Here is a 23,541-nt window from a genome sequence, read left to right as displayed (position 1 = left end):
GTTGTCTTTCTTTACCATATTATCTGGTATCGTACTGTGCACTCTTTTGAGATGAATTTGTTTTAATAGTTTAGGTTTTACTTAGTCCTCTACATTTAAATTCACCATTATCTATTAAAGATTCTAAATGATCAAAATGTATCTTCTCATTCAGTTATATACAGTATGTGTACAGTTTTTGGTATTTAATACCCTTAGCAGTATGTTTTTCACTCTTTGCTAACTTGATTTTGTCTTGCAGGTTTTCTTACATTGCTTATATTTAATTAAAGAGCACCTAGTATTAGATACATTTTGCAATGTTAAGTGCACGCATACTAAGTCATGTAAAAGTGTAATGTCTGTGAAGGTTCTCATTCATCCAGGTCATGGTATATCTGTAAAATCTGATAGTCACAACTAGGTGTTGATTGCATTTGCATTCGGCGCTATGCCTACCTCTAAAGGAAAAAGGTCACTCCTTTGAAGACAGCCAAGTACGCATCCTAGGCAGGGAGGAGGACTGGTTTAAAAGAGGTGTGAAAGAGGCCATTTATGTAAAAATGGAGAAGCCAAGCTTGAATAGAGGTGGGTGATGAGGTGAGACATCTATTGTCTGCCACATACAATGCTCTTTTAACACCTCTCTCTGGGCTGCTTAATAACACCTCCTAGCTCCAATTATGCAAATACATTCAACAACTGGTTGTGATTATGTGGATTGGAGCAACATTCACCATATTTATTCCCAGATAACTTTTTTGTACAAGTAATTCTGAATTGAGAAAGCTGGTTGGATGACCAGTGAAACATCTTCAAGAAAAATACAGCAAGTCCAGTTGCCTTGACTTATTTTTTTACAGGTAAAAGTGTAATATTACCCTTCACAGATATCACAGTACTTCTCCTGACATTGGGGTTGATTTAGTAAAGCATGTTCACATAGTAAAGTAATTTTTTACTCGGCTCAGTGAATTGTCAAGGTTGTGAAGTCAAATGCACAATCATGGTAAGGCAGTCTACGTTTTGTTAAAAAAAAAATGCACACATATTCATTTATTAATTTTTTGCGCTATAACCAGTACAACATTGCAACAGCGATCAGTGGATTGCAAGTCCAATGCTTTGGCTCCTGCAGACTCTTCCTCCAGTCCCTGTCTGAACCAAGGTATGGATTTTCAGTTACTAGGACAGAAGGAAGATTAAATGGTCTACAAATGTGGTGATGTCACCTAAGTTGTATTCCATTGAGAACTACAAGTCCCTCTTCCACACTGGTGGTGGTAGTTTCCCCATTTACAGATCCTGTCAAAGGATCTGTGAATGGATGACACCACTGTGCATGGCTCTGCCAGATTACAAAAAAAGTCAGGAGACTGTGGGAAGAAGAACCCCATGGTTCAGGTATGTGTAGTGTTCACTTTGCAGAGTAAATGTTTATTTGGCTTAGATAATGAACCTCTATGATTAAGCCCTCATTGGGCGAAACGTGTGAGCAAGGGGAGTATGCCAGGTAAAGTGATAAACAACCTTTTCCACATGGAATAAAGATGTTTTAAGTGAACCTGTAGTGTGGGCTTTGCTACACATTGTTTGGTCCATAGTGTTCATATCTCTTCAAACGACAAGAGATGAATTATCAAAATGATTTTTGGTTTTCTATTCCAGTAGCAAATTCCATTTTAATTACTGGTTTGCTTGCCCAGGTTTTAGAAAGCTTCAAGATTATGGATTACAGCCTTCTTCTAGGAGTGCACAACATAGAGCAGCATGAGAAAGCGCGGCAAGCGGATGGCTCTCAGAGTCAAATTGATGAAAAGCGCCCTGTTGGACAGAAGGCTCTGTATTCCACAGCAATGGAATCCATTCAAGGAGGTGCAGCCCATGGGGAATCCATAGATACAGATGACACGTGAGTAAAATAAGTGTTTATACAGATTCATTTAAAATACACCTAAACCCTAACTAAAGGACTGCGTACCATAAACAACTGACTTTTTTGCAGTAGACTGCTGTTTTTATCTTTTTTTTTTATATATAATTTTTTTGCTGCCTATAAGCAGCTTCTTTTCACCCACTTTCTCTAAATGTTAATGCACGCCACAACTGCTGCACACCATTTCTTTGGGCAGGTTCCCAGATGGAGATAAAAGTAGGCCATGTCCAGTGGACCATGTGGACCATGAGCAATGTACATCAATGTGGCTGCCTGGAAGCATGCATAACATTTTGAAAATGCAATACCACAATTGGTAGACGAGGACAGAATGTTATCATCTTATAACAGGTAGTACCTGTACAATTACCTTTTATGACAGGATCACCAGGCATTATTCTGATAAAAGCTGCAGATTTTAAAATGACATGATTGGTAACCATCCCTACACATATTTGGGGCTCAGGAGCTCTTGCTACTACCTGCAGGACTCTTGCTGTAGACTTTCCAAGCAAATTTGCTACAAATTCAAAAAGTGTCAACTAGAACTTGTGCTGCAAGTGTTCTGCAAGTCTACAACATGCCAGGAATATGTGCAGCAAGTTAACAAAAATTACAATTTCACCCTGCCACAAGTTTGTAGCAAGTTACACTTGCTATCTGGGCATGTCAAAACAGCAAAGGACAACAGGATAGACATGTGCACTGGCAAAAAATTAGTTTCGTTTCATTTTCATTCGGATTTTGAAATTTCTTTTTTCGGAATTCGGGTCCGAAAGTCAAATTTCGTTTTGTTTTCGTTTCGTTGCAGCAAAGTGACATTTGAGGAAAAAATTTTTTTTTTGTTGCCTCGAATGTTACATAGTATTTGAGGTTGAATAAAGACATAAGTCCATCAAGTCCAACCTATTGTGTGTGTGTGTGTGTGTGTATAGGTCCCTGAGTCATCTCATTCTTAAGAGTACCTGTACCCTTGTACATTATGGTCTCTCAGGAAATCGTCCAAAAGCTTCTTGAATGATTCCAGACTATTTGCGGAAATCACTGCTTGAGACAGCGAGTTCCAGACCCTAACCGCGCGAACTGAGAAGAAGCCCCTTCGCCCCTTGGGTTTGAATTTTTTTTCTACCAGTTTTAGGTAGTGGCCTCTAGTCTTTGTTACAGAATTAATCTTAAAGAGTTTGTTGCTAATGTTGCTATGACTATGGAACATTTTGTACATGAAAATCATGTCCCCCCTTAATCTCCTTACTTCCAACGTAAACATATTTAAATTTAGTAGACTTGTCTCATAGTTCTGGTCCTCCATCACCTTAAGGAGTTTGGTTGCCCTCCACTGGACTTTCTCCAGCTCAAGGATATCCTTTCTGTGTACCGGTGCCCAAAACTGCACCGCATACTCCAGGTGAGGCCAAACCAGTGATGTGTAAAGTGGCAAAATTATAGACTTGTCCCTGCAAAACATTCCCTTCTTGATGCAGGACAGGCTTAGAGCAACCTGGCACTGTAATCTATTATTCAGTTTATGGTCTACAATGACCCCCAAATCTTTCTCCAGATTGGGGTTTTTTTTTTTACTATCTGTGGCAATATGCTTTTCACACTCTATTTTAGCTGCCCGTATTACTAGTTTACATCTTTTATTACATACTTTGTAGTTATGGAACGCCAATGCCGTCGCCTCCATCCTATATTTTGTGTCAATGCCACTCGCTTTTCCTTTATGTGATGCTTTAAATTTTTATTCAGCCATACAGGTTTTGTTTGTGATCTTCTACTTTTATTAACCAAAGGTATACATTTGGCAATGGCAATATGTAATGTGTTATTAAAACATTCCCACTTTTGGTCCGAGTTCAGTTTGTGAAATACATTTTTCCATTTGATGTCCCCCACTAGGGGGCGCAGTTTATCAAAGTTAGCCCTTCTGAAATTAAGGGTTCTTGTCCTACCAGCCCGCTTCCCTTTCCTGTATCCAATATTGAAAGTAATCACATTGTGATCACTATTGCCCAGTGTCTCCCCAATAACAATATCTTCAATTAACTCTGCATTATTAGTAATGATTAAATCTAGGATGGCATTTTTTTTAGTTGGGACCTCCACCATCTTGTCCATGAAATTGTCTCACAACAAACGAAATTTCGTACAGACTACCGCTAACGAATTTCGGAATTGGAAATTCTGATTCGTTTGCATTCGTTATATCTGTAATTCGGAATTCGGATACATCCGAATCTCTGAATTTCCGAAATTTCGATTAGAAACTAAACGAATTGCACATGTCTACAACAGGATCTACCTGCACTCCCTTGAAGCGTGGCCAGTTGTTTCCCCAGCCATGGACATTGATTGATCATATCATAGCTATCACTATCCAAACTAGCATCAAGGAGTTTACTATTGGAGTTTGTCCATTCTAATATATGATCATCTCCACCACAAACCGCTTGGGACCGATCCTTCATCTGAATGAGATAGGAACACCATTGATCAACGCATGTTCGTTTGATTATCTGCACAATCAGACATTGTATTAACCTTCCAGAGAATGTTATTTTTGTAGCAAGTTGACGGAATACAAATATCATACATACATACAGATTTATTAGCCTCTGATGTGGTTGTTTGTGCATGAATTGAGACATACTATCTCATGGATATTTAGTATCACTTTTCCATCTATAATTGGTTGATATGCACAGATTCAGAGACATTGGGGCTGATTTACGAAGCCCAACACGCACACGCGCAGGCTGCGTGCGCGTTTTAACCCGCAACAATGCATTTACCAAGCGAACACGCACATCATGGCGCGGTTTCACGCAGGCATGACGCGTTTTTATGTATTTACTTACGCGCGTGTCGTGTATTGCTGATCGTTATGTCTCTAGATGGGCGGAGCCAGTCGTGTTACCTCCATTGATTGTGGACATTGATTTATGTAACCACAGTTTTTTTTGCAATACATATTTGCACTTACGTTTTATTATTGTTTTATATATGGTTCTTATGTTTATATTTATGACCGCTTACATGTCCTCAACACGTTTTCTGGACCTGAACAATGAAATGGTTTAGAGCAGACGTGTCAGACTCTGATGAAACAGTGGGCCAAATTGAGAGGACTAAATCTTCAAGTGGCCACATTATGTTTACTGAGGGCTGCACATAGTTAATTCCAAGAACAGATTATGGCACTTCGGAACTTAAAATTATAGTAAAACCGTAACTTACAATATTTAATTCCAGAAAACAAAAAATTGCAAGTAAGTGTAACTCATCTATGGGTGAACAGCTGGAGATGCATTTCTTTTTTGTTTTCCTTAACCCTTTCGCTGTCACAGATGTATGGCATACCTTGGCAACAGCGGGCCTCTGTCAACGGTTTAAACAGTGTAACAGTGTAAACTCTTTACCTGTGTAAAGCCGACTGTTGGCTTTAAACCGGAAGCAATTTAGGCAGTTGTAAAGCTACCTGATTCCTTCCAGGGGCTGGTAAATTCTACCCCCAGCTTGTTTCCTAGGCTCTGCGGGCCCTGGACTGGCATCAGAGGTGTCGGTGGGTAGAGGGGAGAAAGACCAGTGAACAACCATTCACTGATCTCCCCCCCCTCCCGTTGAATAAAACTGGAAGTGACTTTCATTACTTCCGGTTTCTAAGGTGTTGTTTGTGGATAGAGAGGCCCGGGAAGAAGCTGATAAAGCATGATGTGCCAACTCTAAACTGATGGCCTGTACAGGGTTTTAAAGCGTCTCCTGTAAACAATTTGGGGTACCATATTTCTTTGCTGTTTCACGGGAGCACGTAGTTTTGAAGTTCATCATTTTGGGTATCTATTTACTCGGCACAACCTTATCTTTAATACAGAAAATATGGCTATTATATTGTGTATTTGTGCACTAAAATTAACTTAAAGGAGAACTATGTGGTGAGTGATTTCCACTCATCTTCATAGTTAGAGCCGACCTGTGACAAAGAAGTTATCACAGGTCGACTGTATCGATCGGGAAGTGAGCAGAACCATGCACCAATCTGCTCATTTCACAATAGTTTCCCCGCAGTGAACGGTGACTGTCAGTCACCGCTTCAGCAGGAAATCCCCCCTCCCCTCTCCGATCCTCCAGCGCTGGGTGGAGGAACGAACGAGGGAGGGGGTGGGCACAGCTGGCTCTGCCTCTAGATAGGTAGAGCCAGCTGTCACTCACGCAGCTGGGTGGATCTCGACAATATTGTCAGGATCCGTCCCGGCTGTGGCACTCTCAGTATATTGCGGGCGATATACTGAGTTTTGGGTCACGGCAGAAGGTTAGTATATGTGCTCCCGTCACCCTAAAGAAAACTATGGGCAAAAAACACTTACCCCATAGTTCTCTTTTAAGTGTAATTTTTACTGAAATTTTGGGTTTGATAAAAAGTTGTGCTAATATCATGTGACATAAAAATTTGCATCTGCCACCATTTTATTCATATTCAGGAAATCTATAATTCGGGGGGGGGGGGGACTAAGTATTTTTCATGTCTGAAATGTAAAATATAACGTTTCCAAAAAACGCAAAAACGGCTCTGCCAGTAAAAGACTTAAATCGAGATACCCTGTTAACACCACAATGAAAGAAAACTACAGATTTAGTCTGACTAACCACTGTTTATAATAACCAGTAGCCAGCTTTATATAAGATTTTGAATAAGCACAAGCCCATCCTTCAAATGGGTGAAAGAGTCATGAGACATATTACCCAGAAACCTTCCATTACAGCAAAAAAAAGCACCTCCTTTATAAAACCTACTATGAACCATTTCCGTGGAGGGACTAGACTTTAAAGCATCCATCCATATGGTGCTTGCTCTATACAGTATGCAAGTATGTGTAGTCAACATACACAATCCAGAATGGCAGCAGGAAATGTAAGATCTGCAATTATATTATGTGATGGAATTACCTGCCATTGTGTGAAGAAAACTGAAAACAAAAAATATCTTATTAATTTGGCATCCAGAAATAAGCACTAACTACAGCAGCAAATTATTTCCTATAAATACCTGTAATAAATAATAGTGGAGGTGACATTTCTGGAATTGCAAAAAGAATCCCTATGGATTTACAAGTTCAATGTTGTGGCACCTGAAGGACATTTTATTTACCAAATATCTTGGGAAACTTGGTGATAATGGTTTCACAATTGGTTATGCATTTGGACATTGGGTATAATGCGTTGAGCACAAACATTGTCATAATTTGTGAAGCAGGTATATACATCTATTGGTTTCTTAATTACACACTTTTTGGGTCAGGTATACTCATTTGGCCTTCTCATGGAAAGGTGCCTTATGGAGGCGAGAAGCATTGCATGCATCAGGGAAGCTAAAAGCTATGCTGCCTGGAGTTTAAAATTCTGTTAGAGTCAACAATGGCAGACAGCTTTGACAAGAGAGCCAGACTAAAACGTACCACTTATATTGGGCAGCAGCTATGTGAACAGTGGTTATCATGGATGTGAAAAAGACAGATAAATTAACCCAAACTGAGCAGAAAAAGGCAATGATAAGCTACTTCTGTACCTTACCAAGAAACCAAGTACTGTAGATAGGTAAAGTAGGATAAATGGGGAAGATGGGCCCCTCAGGTCAGAAGGCACTCAACATACTACTAAGTAAGATCTATTTTTTCTTTTCAAAGTACAGCTGGTATGAATGACGTAACTAGACTGAAACCTTTGGTTATGTAGTAACATAATTTTGCCGTGCAAGAAAAGGAAATCCAATGCTGAAAAAACAGACTCATGATAGGAACTTAGGACGTACAAGGCATAAATCAAGGTAAACTGGACTACTGACGATGGCAATGAATATTTTAAACATCAGTGTCTTAAGAATCAGTCAAATGGAGTGGCTTAGGACACTTTCAGTCAGAAGACCTTACAATCTACTGTTCTGGTCAAGAAGACCAAAGAATAGTGTGGCTTTAATGGTCAGCAAAGACATTAACAAGACTGCCATACTGCTATAGAATTGTGACCTGTAGGACAAGGACCAATATTGCAAACATTTTTGTAAATAGATTGAAGATGCAAACAAATGTGGAAATACAAGGATCACCTTCCTAAAGATCCATGAGATCAGAAAAAAAATTCAGCCTTTGAATATGTGTAGCTAAGGATGTCAAGGCAGAAATCATCATTGATGGAACCGAGATTATGCAAAGATGGAAATAAATACACAGACGACTTTTTTCAGCAAAGATGCCAATACCAAGACTCTTTTTTTTCAAAACCAGCTACACACAATAGACTTTAATACTAAAAGATGATTCAGACAAGCATTGAGATGACTGTCTCAAAGAAAGGCCACAGCAGTTGATGAAACTGCATCAGAATTAGTTACACAAAAGCAACTGAAGAAGAATCAAAGTGCTGATGAATGTTCGGCAACAAGTTTAAAAAAAAAAAATGTGTTCACTTTCTCACAAATTATGAATTTTGGTGGCTGAAGAGAAGGGAAGGCACCGAAGAGAAGGGAAGACAGCCGAACTGATTCTTCTCCTTGGCCGCTGCAGCTACAGAGCGGCCGAAGAGGAGAAGAGAGAGCTGAAGGGAGCTACGGAAGCGGCGGTAGTTAACTGCCCATGGTCCTGCATGTGGCATCCCCCATGACATTCCACTCGCCCCCACGCAATTTTCACTTGCCAATTGCGAGGGGGTGAGTAGAAATTTTGAGGCCTGTCTTACAGCATAACTTTGCTTTCCATTCCTAGAAATAATTTAACTCTATATATCGTACATTAAAATGACATATCTCTCCCTCCACTTGCTGCCCTCCCCCAATGAGACAAAGAAGAAAAAAAAGAGAAAGGGAAAAAGAAAAGCCCAGGAACCACGGGTATATTTATAACATTTTTCCAAACCTCTACTGAGCTATTATATTCCCTCCAGGGTCTCCACTTCTCTACAAACCTCATATATCTATCATATAAGCGTGCAGTAAGTTCCTCCATACGCATGGTATTGTTCAGTTCCACTACCCACTCCCACACCTGGGGTAAACTTGATATCCTCCAATACCTAGGAATTATTGCCCTTGCAGCTACCAATATATGGCACAACAGTCCTTTTTTAATTCTGTTACTGGGCTCTGATGCATTGACAGTAACGCAACCTCAGGAGTCTCTGGCATACTCAACACGTCAGTTATCGCCCTATCTCAAAAATTGATCTTCAATATATTCTTAGCTGTTGACATGACTACCATATGTATATCATTGTTCCCTCTTCCCTGCCACATCTCCAGCACACATGTGTACTATTGTTGGGCATCTGTACCATCTTGTTAATCATTTAAAATTTCTCTCCTGTGTTTTAACCGCCATACTTGATTTAACCCCTTCATGACTGAGCTTGTTTTTAGTTTCTGTTCATAAATGACTGACACACTTGAAATGTTTGCTGTGTGATTCTTCCACGTCAGTAATATACTTTCTTACAAAGTGCACCTTATATATTGTTTTTTAGAGGACAGATAGGGCTACATATATATGCATCCAAGGGTCTTGGATGCATATATATGTAGTTGGCAATGTAATTTCTAATAAGGAAGCTTTATATTTTCAATTTTACATTATTTTAATAACATGTTTTAATAATAAAACTATGTTTTGATACACTTATATGGTTTTGGTTTTGTAGGCACCTAAAAAACCCCACACACCCACTTGTTTCTTAATCTTGATTTCGTGGGTGTGGTGCCGAGCACTCAAGGGTTTCTCACACAGAGCGTTTCTCCTTTATTACATAGAATATTAGCATAGACCATCATTGTTACTGATGACCACACATAGATTATCCATAGTTCGGATTATCCCTCTGCTTTTCTTTCATGTAACAATACAGTAGAGCCTGATTGGTTTACACTTGGCCAATAATATACTAGCTTTATATCAAAAATCATGTATTAATTGAGTCAAGTGTCAATGGTGTGTGTGTGGGTTTTTTTTAAACATATAGTCCAGGGTTGAGCTTCATTGTCCTTGTAGAAATGTTCTCTTTATAATGGCTATAAAATTATGTTTTCGGTATTAAGTGAAAGTATTTATAAATAAAATAGTTTTCTTTAATTTTGCAATTTTTTTATTGAAATTGTAATGGTTCCTTTAAGTTACATTTTTTAAATCTTTTTTTTGATCTTTATTATAATAAAACAGAGTACATGCAAGTACAAAGCCAACTGCTGTATTTCTCAGCAAGAGCTAGCTGTCATTTTGACAGAGAGGCATTGCTGGTAAAAGCTGCAGGGGAGCACACACTACGTACACCTTGTGCACTTTGATGAGGTTTTTGTTGGGCATACGTAGGATACCTAATGTCTGCACCTCGCTGATATAATGTTCCCAGGGGTGGCCCAGTCATAAGGGTAAGTGCGAGTTCGAGGAGCTGGAAACCTTTTCTTTAAATCCTCGAGAGATTTAGCAAACCCAAAATATGTACTTCTGTTCCTTTTCAAACCTTAAAAAGAAAAAATCCACTTATCTGCTTAATCAGAGATACCTGCTTACAGTGGCGTAACAATAGCCTTAGCGACCCAGGTGGCCGATATGGGGCCCGGGCCCAGGGGGGTACGGCCAGGGTTGCAGGGTCACCCTCAGGTGAGCAATGTGGGCTCTTCAAGGGGTGTAACTAGAAATCACAGGGCCCCATACAAAATTTTGCTATGGGGCCCTGTGATTTCTAGTTACGCCCCTGCCTGCTTATCTTGTCTTTTTGTTTTAACCAAAACTGCAACTACTTTTTTGTCATTTTAGTTTTCTGGTGAGCTGATCCTATTCATTTAAGTTAGTAAAGACATCAATGTATGGTTTACTATGTACTGTAGTAACATATTTTGTCTGCCTATAGTAAATGTTTCCTTTGGTTTATAATAATTGCACTTTATTATGATTTTGCGCCTGTTTTTTGATACAGAATATTTCTTGTTGTTTTCACAACTACTGCATCCGTTATAGAATGGGAGGTATTCCAGCTGTCAATGGAAGAGGGGAACGTCTGTTACTGTACATAGGAATTATTGACATATTGCAGTCATACAGGTACATAACCACCTTCATTTACCATTTGCCTTTTGTGTTTTACTTGTTTCCATTCCTTATTAGATCCTGAGATAGTATTTTGGTAATGCGGTTTTTATGATAACATGTATTTAGGTTATTTTGTTTTAACCATCTTTTAAAATTAATACAGTATAATGATATTGAAGAAGGAACCTTTGTGATTGTAATGCACTGCTTTCCTTTTTCGGTCTTAGATTTATCAAGAAGCTGGAACACACATGGAAAGCTCTTGTTCATGATGGGGTGAGTTACCCAAGATTGCCAAGACTAAAAAAGACAGCAGCCTGCAGTCCGGAAAATGTTTAAAAAATAAATTAACTTTCATTTGATCAATTATGCCTAAGTTTTTTTGTTTTTGTTTCAGGACACTGTTTCTGTACACAGACCAGGCTTCTATGCTGACCGTTTCTTCAAGTTCATGACTAACATCGTGTTCCGAAAGACATCATGTGAGTTTTACATACTAGCCCATTACAGAATTTTGGCAATATATTCATTTTGAACTGAAAATTGCAGCTTTTATTGTACTTCACTGTTCCTTGACATACTGGGAGTGGATTTACTAAGGGATTAGAGCCTCCACAGCTTAAAGCTGAACTTCAGGCAAACCAATAAATACACAGATTTAATACATATAACAGAGCTGTTTTACCTGCCAAAGATTTGTATTTTCATTCATCCATTCCTTATATTTACACAGCCCTGTCACACTGCGCAGTTCTTTCTGGTAGTGCAGGGAACACATTTTTCTCTGCTGCAGTTAAGTAACACTTACAGTTCTTGTCTTTCCCCAACTCTTTCCCCAACTCTTTCCCCAACCCATTTTAACTCCAAATCAGTTAAAAGCTGCTATACCAAAACACAAAGGTTTCAAATTCGAGGATCAAGTTGTACAGCGCTAAAAACTTCACAGTAGGAGTTGCATAGATGTTCAATGTGTGAATAAATAATAAATGTCAGAAAAGATCATTTCAAATCAATACCCTATACGTAGTGAACAAATATAGTGAAAATGTCTAACTATATATCAGTGAATTAATATACAGGACTGATCTAATTATATCAAAAACGAACATTCAAACAATTAACAGTCCATGTTCCAAACAGTGAGAAATCCAAAAAAGTTTTTTAAAAGTGAAAAAAGCAAAGTTCATTCCTCATCCCATAAAGTGAGAAAAACATATAAATCATGTGTTTCAATAATCCGGTGCTTCACTCCGTGATCCCCTCCTGTTATAGATTAATTCCCCAATGGGTATACACTCACCCCACACTGTTGTATTCCAACAGCCAAATCATGCTTCAGTGTCATAGAACTCAGCGTCCTCCTTCCTCGAGATCCACTCGTTCATGTACGCTTATCATGGGTAACCCCATTTGTATAGAATAAAATGAAATTCCTCATTGTGCAGTATGTCAAAATCGTTTTATTCAAAAATAACATAAAAAAACTCACATGTGAAGTAAAAAACACCCGGCCGGTAGATAAATTGCAAATCGTCCAAATCCTATGCTCAGTGTAGCGTCAGAAAGACCCGCCTTGACGCGTTTCATCATCAAGACGTTATCAAAGGACAGCAGGTCTGACTCGCTACAACATACTGGCAACTTTATAGCAATGCAGAGCTCAATTGCATGCATGGAAAATTGCCATCAGATCGTTTAATGGGAGATAATTAACCCATAGTGAGGCACATATACAAATTAATATATTAAAATACATTTACAATAAATTTAAATATTAAAACATATATAAAATGAGCACAAATAAATAACATATATAGCCAGGGCTTGAAAATTAAAGCATAAAAAAATGTAAAAAGAAAACAATTTTTTTTAAGTCCCCACCCACCACATACACACTCAGATATGAGTCGGGTGCGCCTACGTGCGAAAACGCCGATTGCGCCTATTGTGCCGCACATGTTACATATCGCCGCAAACGTAGGAGTGAGAGCAATCATTTTAGGGCCATCAATCACCGAAAACTTATGAGCAGTAAAAGCGTTTTAAGTGTTGCCTAAGCAATTTTAAGGCTTGACATGTTTGGTGTCTATTTACCCGACGTGGCCCCGACTTTTATGTTTTACCAAAAATATGGGTAATAATAAATGTTTTATAACATAGTGTATGGAAACTTTTTTTTTCTTTTACTTTTTTCATTATATAGTAAAAAAAAAAAAACCCCCCGAGGTGATTATATACCTCCAAAAGAAAGCTCTATCTGTCCCCAAAAAATGTTAACGTAAATTGCAAGGCCGATAGTCCGGTCATGCTGACTGGTGAAATTTTTGACTGACTGGTGAGACACCCTAAAATTTTTCAAGCCCTGTATATAGCGCAATGGGACAAAAACACTAAAAACTAAAACCCCCATAATGTCCATTCTACATAATTTACTACATAAAAAACAGTTTAGGTCAAAATCAATATTAAGCCCCTTAGGAAACAAGGTGTCTAATACATAAATCCATTTGGATTCATTTTGCGATACCTTACGGGTAAGGTTGCTACCTCTCCAATCATTCTATATTTTATCATTTCCCACTATCTTTAAACCTTTGGGGTCACAATTGTGGAAAATTCTAAAATGCCTAGATAGACTGTGCTTATTAAAACCCTTTTTAATATTATTCACATGCTCCTCCAATCTTTTCCTGAGTTCTCTAGTTGTCCTTCCCCCATACTGTAAGCCACATGGGCATTCTAATAAGTAGGTTACGAAATTACTATGGCAAGAAATTAAGTTCTTTATTTTATACTCTTTATTGGTTTCATTAGATTTAAACGAAGTGATTTTCTTCTTTGCTCCTGTAGCTCTACAATTTACACAGTATTTGCATGGAAAACATTTTCACTATATTTGTTCACTACGTATAGAATATTGATTTAAATGATCTTTTCTGACATTTATTATTTATTCACACATTGAACATCTATGTAACTCCTACTGTGAGGTTTTTAGCTCTGTACAACTTGATCCTACTATACTGGACATTGAAAGGAGAAGAGGCAGACTGATTAGGTCTCCTCTTTGTCACTCTGTTCTCTGCTCCCATCAGCTCATCAGTATTCCTTGAAGCACAAATAAATGGTTTATTCTGCTTTTTCCCTCTCCCTGTTTTCTGCTGTATAGGAGAGTGGCTGATGTTAAGTTAGCTTTAGTTTTTTACACTGCTTGCATTTTAAGAAATACATTTAATTATATATTCATGAATAGTGAGCTGTATTAATTTTTGTCTTTTATATGTGCTTGGAATACAGCTTTAACCTTATATACTAACATTCACTTCGCAACGTGAACAGACTCTACTCTTTAAGTAAATCAAACCCCTATATTTTAGTAAAGTACTAGCGGGTATGCTAATAGATACTACCTTGTTCCATAGGAAAATACATTGCTATCATGCTGGGGGTTAAAAAGACCCTCAGTGTCACCTTTACAATGAAATAAATGATGCAATATGTGTCGCTCCCCGGTCCCATAGTACAGGGAGGGGATCGGTGAACGGATGTTCGCCACTCTCCTCCCCAGCTCTCTGCTGACCTGGTTTCTGGATCGTAGAAGCGATCTAGCGGCAGCTGAGCCGCCAGAATCGCTTCTACTGTAAGGCCGGTCGCCGGCTCTACAAAATGGAACAGACTCCCAGCGGCTAAAAGCCACTGGGAGTCTGTGTAACCAGTTCAGACTTCATGACAGGATTATCCCATCATAGGTTGTGAAGAGGTTAAGCAGTTGCAGCAACAGTTTTTCTTATTTCCTTTTGGGATAAAGGTTTTACATATATAAAAAAAAGCTGACCATTGTAAGCATCCCTGTCAGCGTTAAATGGTTTGTCTCAACCCTCTATCTGCCACTTTTTTTCTGGACAGCTTGGTTTGTTAAAGGAAGTAAAAAAATAACGAACTTACTGGCCCCCAGGTGAAAATAAAGGAAAAGCCTAACAAAGGAAAAAACGAATGCAGCCACCACATTTAACGATTGGTAAGCTGTAATATATTACATGGTTCCTTTTAGGTTCAGATACATTTTAACTCGTGTAAGGCCATGTGTAAGTGCAAATGGTGGCAGCAAACACTATGACACCCTAGGCTGGGGGCCATGTCTCTTTAACTGTACAAATTTCTCCATATATAGATTCAGTGGCAAAATTCACATTGTGCGTTTTCTTTCCATTTAGCTCTGAAATCATCACCATCTAAAAAAGGAAGAAGTGCCCTTCTGGCTCCTCATTCTATAGGTCCCTCTTCAGCATGCTCTGCCGGACAGATCTTAGTTGAACATGAAGAAGGGCAATATGAACTTCATGGGGCAAGTAGCTGCCCGACTTTGGATGATAATGGTAATTTATATAATAATGTATCATGGCTTGGACATAAGAGTCTTAATTTAGAATGCTAATATACCAGGATAAGTATCCTTATTTTTAAAAAAGTGACCATTATTTTCATTTCAAATTTGAAAATTACTGCCACGTGGATAAACATAGACAGTCTTAGGTTGGTGCTGGAGCTTTGGGAAATGAGTCTTAGATCTGGAGTTAGTATGATATGCTTTTTTCACCAACTCAGTAGACTGACAGCTTTTGAAACATACTGTGCCACCCAATGATGAAATATTAGAAATTATACCTAACATTGTGTTCCAGTCAGTGATGTGAGTGGGAAACATTAAGCAGGATTACAGCTAGTCATAGTTAAATTTGAACTTTTTGTGCATACTCACATTGGTCCAGCTGGGCCCAATGTACGTGAACAGCCCATGTGAATCTTGTGAAGCACTCTAGTAGCCAGAGTTACTACAGTGCTTTACAGTGATCTTCCAGCTCCTGTACTGGTGCTGAGCTGAGCAGATTACCCTCTTATCTGAAAACACAAGGGGTCGCTTGGTGTTCTTTGATCGGACAAGGGGAGATAATGATGTCACTGCCCTTCATCCAATAAGAGAATGCCTTGCATTCATTGATAAAAATACTAGGAGTTCTCTGAATGGCTGCTGTGCTGCGTGAATTACCCTCTGAGTTTTTAGAGCAGAGTGGAAACTACTCAGCTCAGCATCATTACAGGACCTGGGAGATCACTGTGAAGCACTGTAGTAGCTCTGGTTACTATAGTGCGTTACAGGATCCCCATGGGCTGCTCAGGTATGAAATATGCATACTGAGAAGAACCAAAAAAAATGTATTTACAAAATAATATGCATAGTAATGAAAACATATTTACAGTGAGCAAATATATTTTATAGTTATTTTGCAGTGTTTACTTGCAGTGGAACTCCAGGAATTATATTGTATGAAACCTTACATTGGTATAGCTTGGCTCATTGTAAGTATCCATATCTGATATCCCGAGGGCCTCTGGAGATGCAAAAAATGTGGGCTTGTACTACATACAGTGATAGCTGTGATCTTCCGGATGCGGCACAGAGAATTGCTTGCTCGGCACTGCTGCCATTGAGAGAGCATCTTGAATTTTTTCAATGAAAATTATTATTATTAATTATTATTCAGGATTTGATTAGCGCCAACCGTTTGTAATGTCTTCCTTATATTGTAAAGCGCTGGACAATCACAATACAATTCAAGAAAAGTTGGTAAGGAGGGCCCTGCCCTTGAGGGCTTACAATCTAAAAAGGAGGGGCAAGTGATACATGAGGAGGTAGCTGTGTGGGGATGAATTGTTTGAGAATGTGATGGTTGAGTGGTTTGAGGTGGGATACAAGGCATTCTCCGATTGGACAATTGAAGATTGTGACGTCATCTACCCCTCTTCTCTACCTTGTCCAAACATAAGTGAAGCATGGTTTCCTGACTCATGAACTTGCATTGTGTGAGGGAGCAATAAAGTATAACTATTGTATAACACTGCATAGCAGGAAGCGAATGGTGTATGTAATGAGCAAATAGTTGCTGTCATATACAGTACATCTATAATTACAAACTTTCTAAGGAAACAATACAGTTTTTAAAAAGAAATTACATCCACTGATACAATTATTTTGATCGAGTTGATCTCTTTTACATGGTTTTCTTATCAACTAAAATAATTTTCTTTTTCTGTGATGTCACTATGAGCCGTGCTTGCCCTTTGTGGTAGGGGAGGAGCATTATCAGTTTGCAGTCTTGGCCTTCAGCCTAGCCATGGCTCAGATCTTTACCAAGTTGTTGGCACTGGTGTTAGCTCCCATGAGGTCTAGGGGGAAACCAACTGTGGGGTACCTGAACGGCTTTCTGTTGGGCATGGAGTTTTACTCGGAACTAGGGTCCAAACTGTCCCTCACCATTCAGTTTCTGGACTGATTCAGGTGGATATTAAATCTTGAGTCCTCGCTGATTCCACCTCATTGCCTGGAATACCTGGGCCTGGTTTTGGATGCCAACCAAACCAAGTGTTCAAATGATGTGCTACTCAACATCGTGAGGGGAGGAGATTAGCCACTAGGGTAGGCTGCCGCCCTGGGCTGTGTTTTTTTTATATTTTAGTGAGTTCACTGCCTGTTTTTGTCTAGGTTAAAAAAAAACCAAAGCCAAATATTTCAAATTCTGCTGCAGCTAAAAGTTATACCTCATGGAAGGTATGTAAACATGGCTAAGTGACTCAACTATGCACAAAAACATAGGAACTGGAGTGCAGAAAAATGGCAGCAGGTGCTCTGGATTGATGAGTCAAAATTTGAAATATTTGGCTGTAGCAGGAGGCACTTTGTTAGCCGAAGGGCTGGAGAGCGGTACCATAATGAGTATCTGCAGCAACAGTGAAGCATGGTGAAGGTTTTTTGCAAGTCTGGGGCGACATTTCTGCCAATGGAGTTGGAGATTTGGTCAGAATCAATGGTGTCCTCAATGCTGAGAAATACAAGTAGATACTTATCCATCGTGCCATACCCTCAGGGAGGCATGTGATTGGCCCCAAATGTATTCTGCAGCAGGACAATGACCCCAAACATACAGCCAATGTCATTAAGAACTACCTTCAGTGTAAAGAAGAACAAGTAGGGGGCGTGGCCGGAACATGGTGGTGCAAGGCAGCACATTTCAGGAGCTCTGTGCGGATCGGGGTGGGAAGGCTGTCTAGCGGACTTTAACACCCGGACTCTACTTCATGCCAAAAGAAAAGACCCTCCCGAGCCCTTTGTGAGGCCTCCGACACCCAGACTTGCCAACCTTGTTCTCCCGCTCGACCACTGTGAGAGCCATGCGGCCTGAGATGATGGCGACGACGCGATCGGTTAAACACCTCTTGACCCTGGATGGACGGGTGTGTGGTGTGGAGACTATGACGTCCGCCTTGCTGGAATGGGTGGCAACCTTGGAATCGACGCAGGCACAGGCTGGGCGACGTATGGCCTCTATGTGTCTGCAGATGGATGACCAGGAGAACAGTAACTGAGCATTAATCTTTCGCTAAAGCTCTTTCTCTAATCGCTTAAAGGGGATCCAGAGGCCACTACGGACTATGACTTGCGATCCACTGTGCAGGCTGTCCTTAATTACTACTTGGATAAGCCTCCTACCAATTCCATTGAGCTGGACAGGGCGCATAGAGCCCAGGGCTCCTAAGTCTCTTTGTCGGGTCCCCCACGGAATGATTTATGCCAAAGTATGTATTTCCTGTAACAATTTTCTTATAGCGGACTCCTTTTACTTCTTCAGCCGTGATCCATGTGTGATAAGTATACCCGTAAAACACATTTCAACGCTTTTCATTTGGTAGGCAACACCGTATCATTGATATGATCAGTCAAAAAATTCTTAATCCCCTTAGAGATATCTAACCTCACCTGAGGATCAGACAATAAGTTCTCATTTAGCCTCCATGATGAGCAGGGTTTGCTAGTAGCTGGAAACTGCATCGTAAAAAAAATTGGAAATTGATCCGACCATATCAGCATGGATTCCAGCTGAGCAAGCTATGAGAGGTCAGGAAAAATGATATCCTACTGTATGATTGATGTGTCGTTGAGTAACATGTATTGTCTCTCACAGCTGGATTCAATACCCTCCAGAGATCGATCAACTGATGACGATTTAATCTTTTCTTTAATCTATTCATTTGCATTAAAGATATATGATGATTGCCTCTAGGAGGTATCTAGTATTGGATTTAATGTTATATTGAAATCTTCCCCTATCATTGTTTCCCCTTCCATTAAATTTTCCAATCGATCCAATGTTTTTGTAAGCATTGCTGCTTGGCCCTGATTTGGTGCATATATATTGGCCAATCTAAACATTCTTGTGTTCAATCTACATTTTATAAAAATATATCTTCCTTCCTTCAGTCAACTCCTGGACTAAAGAAAAGGGTACAGATGCATGTATTCCTATTGCTACTCCTCTAGCTTTACTTTGGGGGCAATTACTAGCAAACCAAGAAGAATAATACTTAAAGATAGAGCCCCCCTTCTTTCAAAAATGTGTTTCCTGCAGAAACAGGACTTGAAATCCTTGTCTATGCAGATCATACAATATCTGTGTTCTCTTTTCAGGAACATTCAAACCTCTCATTTTGAGGAAATTAAACGTAATGCTTGACATCACCAAAACAATTTATTGAAGCAATATACCGCAATGCCAATAAAATCAATTCTGTGGGGGGTATTTGTCCCCCACTCCTTCCCCTATCGCCTGACTTGAGTCTTCCAGACTCATACCTATTGTGGGGAGTAATCTACCATCACCTCCGGCTGGTTCCCGTCTTTATGCCAATGCTGAAAGCCTCTGAACCCCTTGTGTTAAACCTTCTTGGAGAACAAAGAGGGGATTAATAGAGTGGGCTATCCCAGGCCTCAAAATTTCCACTCGCCCCCTCGCAATTGGCGAGTGAAAATTGCGGGGGGGGCGAGTAGAATGTCAGCGATGGGGTGCGCCACCGGCGGGACCAGGGATGGGACACTACCGCCGCGGTGGTCGCTCACTCGCTTCCATTCTCTCTTCTATTTCTCGGCTGCTGCAGCTACAGAGCGGCCGAGAAGGAGAAGAGAGAACAGAAGCGAACGCTTGCCGCGGCGGTAGTATTCCATCCAGAGCCGGAGCTAGCTCTCTGCGCTCCCTCTCTCTTCTCCTGGCCGCTGCAGCTTCAGCTCCACTCAGAGAGGCGGCTCTGATCACACCCGTTATCGCTCTGAAGCTGCAACTGCCAGGAGAGAGAGACTGAACGCTGACAGGTGTGATCGCCGCCGCCTCTCTGAGTGCTCGCTTCGTGGAGCTGAAGCTGCAGCGGTCGGGAGAAGAGAGAGGGATCGCTTAGCGGTGTGATCAGAGCAGTCTTAAAGAGGCCCCCCTCCTAGTCCACATCTTTTGGACGTTATTAATCTGAGTTGCCCCACTCGGTATGCCCCACGCTTGCGGCCATATTGAGTGGGGCACGTGCTGGATTAGTCTGATCCAGGAGCGGACTGGGCCCGGGGGCAGGGTGGCAATTGCCCCCCGGGCCTCTATGATATCTTTGCAAACACCCCCCGCAAGCACTTAATCTCTCCCCTCTTGGCCGCTGCAGCAGCAGAGCGGCCGAGAGGGGAGAGATTAAATGCTTCGATTCAAGATAGATCCCTTGTTTTATATTCCAAAATGTCTATGGATCATGTCTCCTGGAACAGCATATTGCTATTGGCCAAACTATAGGCCAGCGGCAACCATAGTCCTTGTCGCGCTAAACTGCAAGATATACCCCACTGTGATCAGTCCTCCTTTGTATTTATCCTCCTGTTGAATAGATTTTAAACAGTTCTTAAAGGAGAACTATGGGGTCAGTGTTTTTCCCCATAGTTCTCCTTAGGGTAACGGGAGGACACAAACTAGCGTCCTCCCGTTATCCTAAGCTCAGGTATACCGAGACGCCGGAGCGGATCCCAACGTAGATGACGGGATCCGCCCAGCTGCATGAGTGACAGCTGGCTCTGCCTATCTAGAGGCAGAGCCAGCTGTACCCGCCCCCTCCCCCGTCCGTTCCGCCAGTCAGCGCTGGCAGATCGGAGAGGGTAATCCAGCCCTCCCCCTGTCACGGCAGAGAGCCGTGACAGGATCGAGAGGTGAGCGAACCTGGTATGTGTTCGCTCACCTCCCGATCTACTGAGCCGACCTGTGACAGTCTCATTGTCACAGGTCGGCTAGAACTATGAGGTGAGTGGAAATCACTCATCTCATAGTTCTCCTTCAAGCAATACTTAGTGAACAGCCAGCAAAGCAAATTTATCTCAACATCCAAGTCTTTTCATTTATGATAGCTGTAGTAAGATGTTTATAACATTCAGTACTTCCTCTAAATAGAGCAGTATAGCAGGTTGTAACAGGATAGATATCTCAAGGGATCACAAGTGCCAACATTCAGTACTTCCTCTAAATAGAGCAGTATAGCAGGTTGTAACAGGATAGATATCTCAAGGGATCACAAGTGCCAACATTCAGTACTTCCTCTAAATAGAGCAGTATAGCAGGTTGTAACAGGATAGATATCTCAAGGGATCACAAGTGCCAACATTCAGTACTTCCTCTAAATAGAGCAGTATAGCAGGTTGTAACAGGATAGATATCTCAAGGGATCACAAGTGCCAACATTCAGTACTTCCTCTGAATAGAGCAATATAGCAAGTTGTAACCGGATAAATATCTGGAGCAGCATATCGCTATTGGCCAAGCTATAGGCCAGCGGCAATAATACCGGTAGTCCTTGTCATGCTCAACAGTTCTTAAACAATTCTTAGTATACAGCTAGCAAAGCAGACGTATCTCAACATCCAAGTCTTTTCATTTTTAATAGCTGTAGTAAGATGTTTATAACAATCAGTACTTCCTCTGAATAGAGCAGTATAGCAGGTTGTAGCAGGATAAATATCTCAAGGGACCACAAGTGCCAGCAAAACCTCCAGCATAGCCAGCAGCACAAAGCAGTCAAGCAGGTAAAATAATGACCAGGAGCTAACTATGGCTCACATATTAAGGGCTTCAGCTGGAGCTGTCAAGCAAACAGTTAACATTTGCCACGTGGGCTGTTACCCCTGCATCCTCCTTGGGTTCCAGCAGACCTCAGGCAGCTTTCACATAGCCATTACTCACTGAGGAATTCAAAATATCCAATGTCAAGCAGTAGCAGACAATATACAGCTCAGGCAGCCAGCTTTCTCCACACAATTTCCCCATGCCAGCACCCAGCAAACTTCAAACGACTCTCGAGTAGACTCATGTGCAGCATCAGGTGACCTCAGCAAGCAGGGCAAACAGCGTGCAGCCTCATGAGAAGGACAGGACCCTGGAGCTCTCGTGAAGCTTCTCATTTGGACATCCGGTACAGACCACTTCCCTGTTCTGTAGTGGGGCGAATCGATCTTACTTTTTCACCAAAGTATCTTCTGTTCCAAGTCCCCTTTCGGTCTGGGAAGCTCATAAATGCAGGATTCGTGGGATTCTCATTGGACATGGAGTGCGCCGCAAGAGGTAGAGATCGGGTGAGATTACACAACAGTTAGACCGTATCCCTGGCCATGACCACACAGATCGCCTTGCACCTGGGCTGTGAGGCTTTGAACTCCCTACTGTTTCAATGCTCTAAGTGGCGCCTGGTTACGTGTAGACGCACGTTTTACGCGTTCTCGAACAAACCAAGGCAGATGCTAGCAAGGGCATTGAGGGGCACACAGTCGAAACCCTTCGTCTCACAGTTCTAACTCGCTCCTGGACAAAAGCGTCCCTATCTAGAGACATAGCGGCGGAGTTCGCAGACTATCTTCGGCGGTCGGGTTTGCCTTCTCTTGAACCAGCGGTTGGAGATCTGTTTAAATCACCCCTTAAGTCTGGGAAGGCACCGGGTGCAGACGTGTTTACCCTTGACAATTTGAGCCCATACTTTCCCCGCACTTTGTGAAGGCCTTCAATGCCATTGTAGAAGGGATCCCTATGCCCCTGGATTCCCTCAGGGCGCACATACTGTGATCCCCAAAATCGACAAGGACCCTTCTCAGTGTGGCAGTTACCGCCCGATCGCCCTCCTCAATGTGGACCTTAAGTTGTTCGCCAAAGTCCTGGCCAATCGCATATTAACCTATTTTGGTTCTTTGGTTCACTTAAACCAGGCAGGTTTTCATCCCATCTCACAAGGCCCAAGACAATACCGTCTGTGTTCTAAGCCTCCTCGGCTGTCTTCCTGTGGCTCTAGCACACACAGCCACCTGGCTCCCCTCTGGGTGGAGGACTCCTGAACATCCCTGTTCCTCTTCCCAGCTGGAGCCCAGAACACTAGCCAGCACACTTCCCATAAGTGCAGTGCACAGGTGTGCAATTAGGTGTTGGCCACTAATAAACAATGAACCCAGGAATGGAGATTTCATCCCTCCCAATTTTCTTAGAAATCTCCCAGTTCCACGATCCCATGCCAAATCCAGAAATCCTGGGAAGAGCCACAAAGTCAGCTCTTTCCCAGTACAAGAACTTACCTCCTGGAACCGCTAAGCCCCTCTGGCTGAGAGTCCCCCAGTTCTACCGTGGGATTGCCATACAATACCACAAAATATATATATATATATATATATAT

At 41.2% G+C, this 23,541-nt stretch overlaps 1 protein-coding gene across 1 annotated transcript in view; it reads left to right on the top strand.

Annotated features, from left to right (window-relative positions):
- PIP5K1C (phosphatidylinositol-4-phosphate 5-kinase type 1 gamma) overlaps nt 1–23,541 on the top strand; it is a 173,865-nt gene that overhangs the window by 97,828 nt on the left and 52,496 nt on the right. Inside the window, exons 8-12 of the mRNA XM_018565350.1 lie at nt 1,686–1,891; nt 10,912–10,995; nt 11,211–11,259; nt 11,381–11,465; nt 15,198–15,359. Of these exons, the coding sequence (XP_018420852.1) occupies nt 1,686–1,891; nt 10,912–10,995; nt 11,211–11,259; nt 11,381–11,465; nt 15,198–15,359 (586 nt within the window). The remainder of the gene's footprint in view (nt 1–1,685; nt 1,892–10,911; nt 10,996–11,210; nt 11,260–11,380; nt 11,466–15,197; nt 15,360–23,541) is intronic.

Source organism: Nanorana parkeri, unplaced genomic scaffold (genome assembly GCF_000935625.1).
Source record: "Nanorana parkeri isolate BGI_ZX_2015 unplaced genomic scaffold, ASM93562v1 scaffold836, whole genome shotgun sequence".
NCBI classification, from domain to species: Eukaryota; Metazoa; Chordata; class Amphibia; order Anura; family Dicroglossidae; genus Nanorana; species Nanorana parkeri.
Note: the sequence above shows the minus strand (reverse complement) of the source record. Positions and strands in the feature narration are given on the sequence as shown.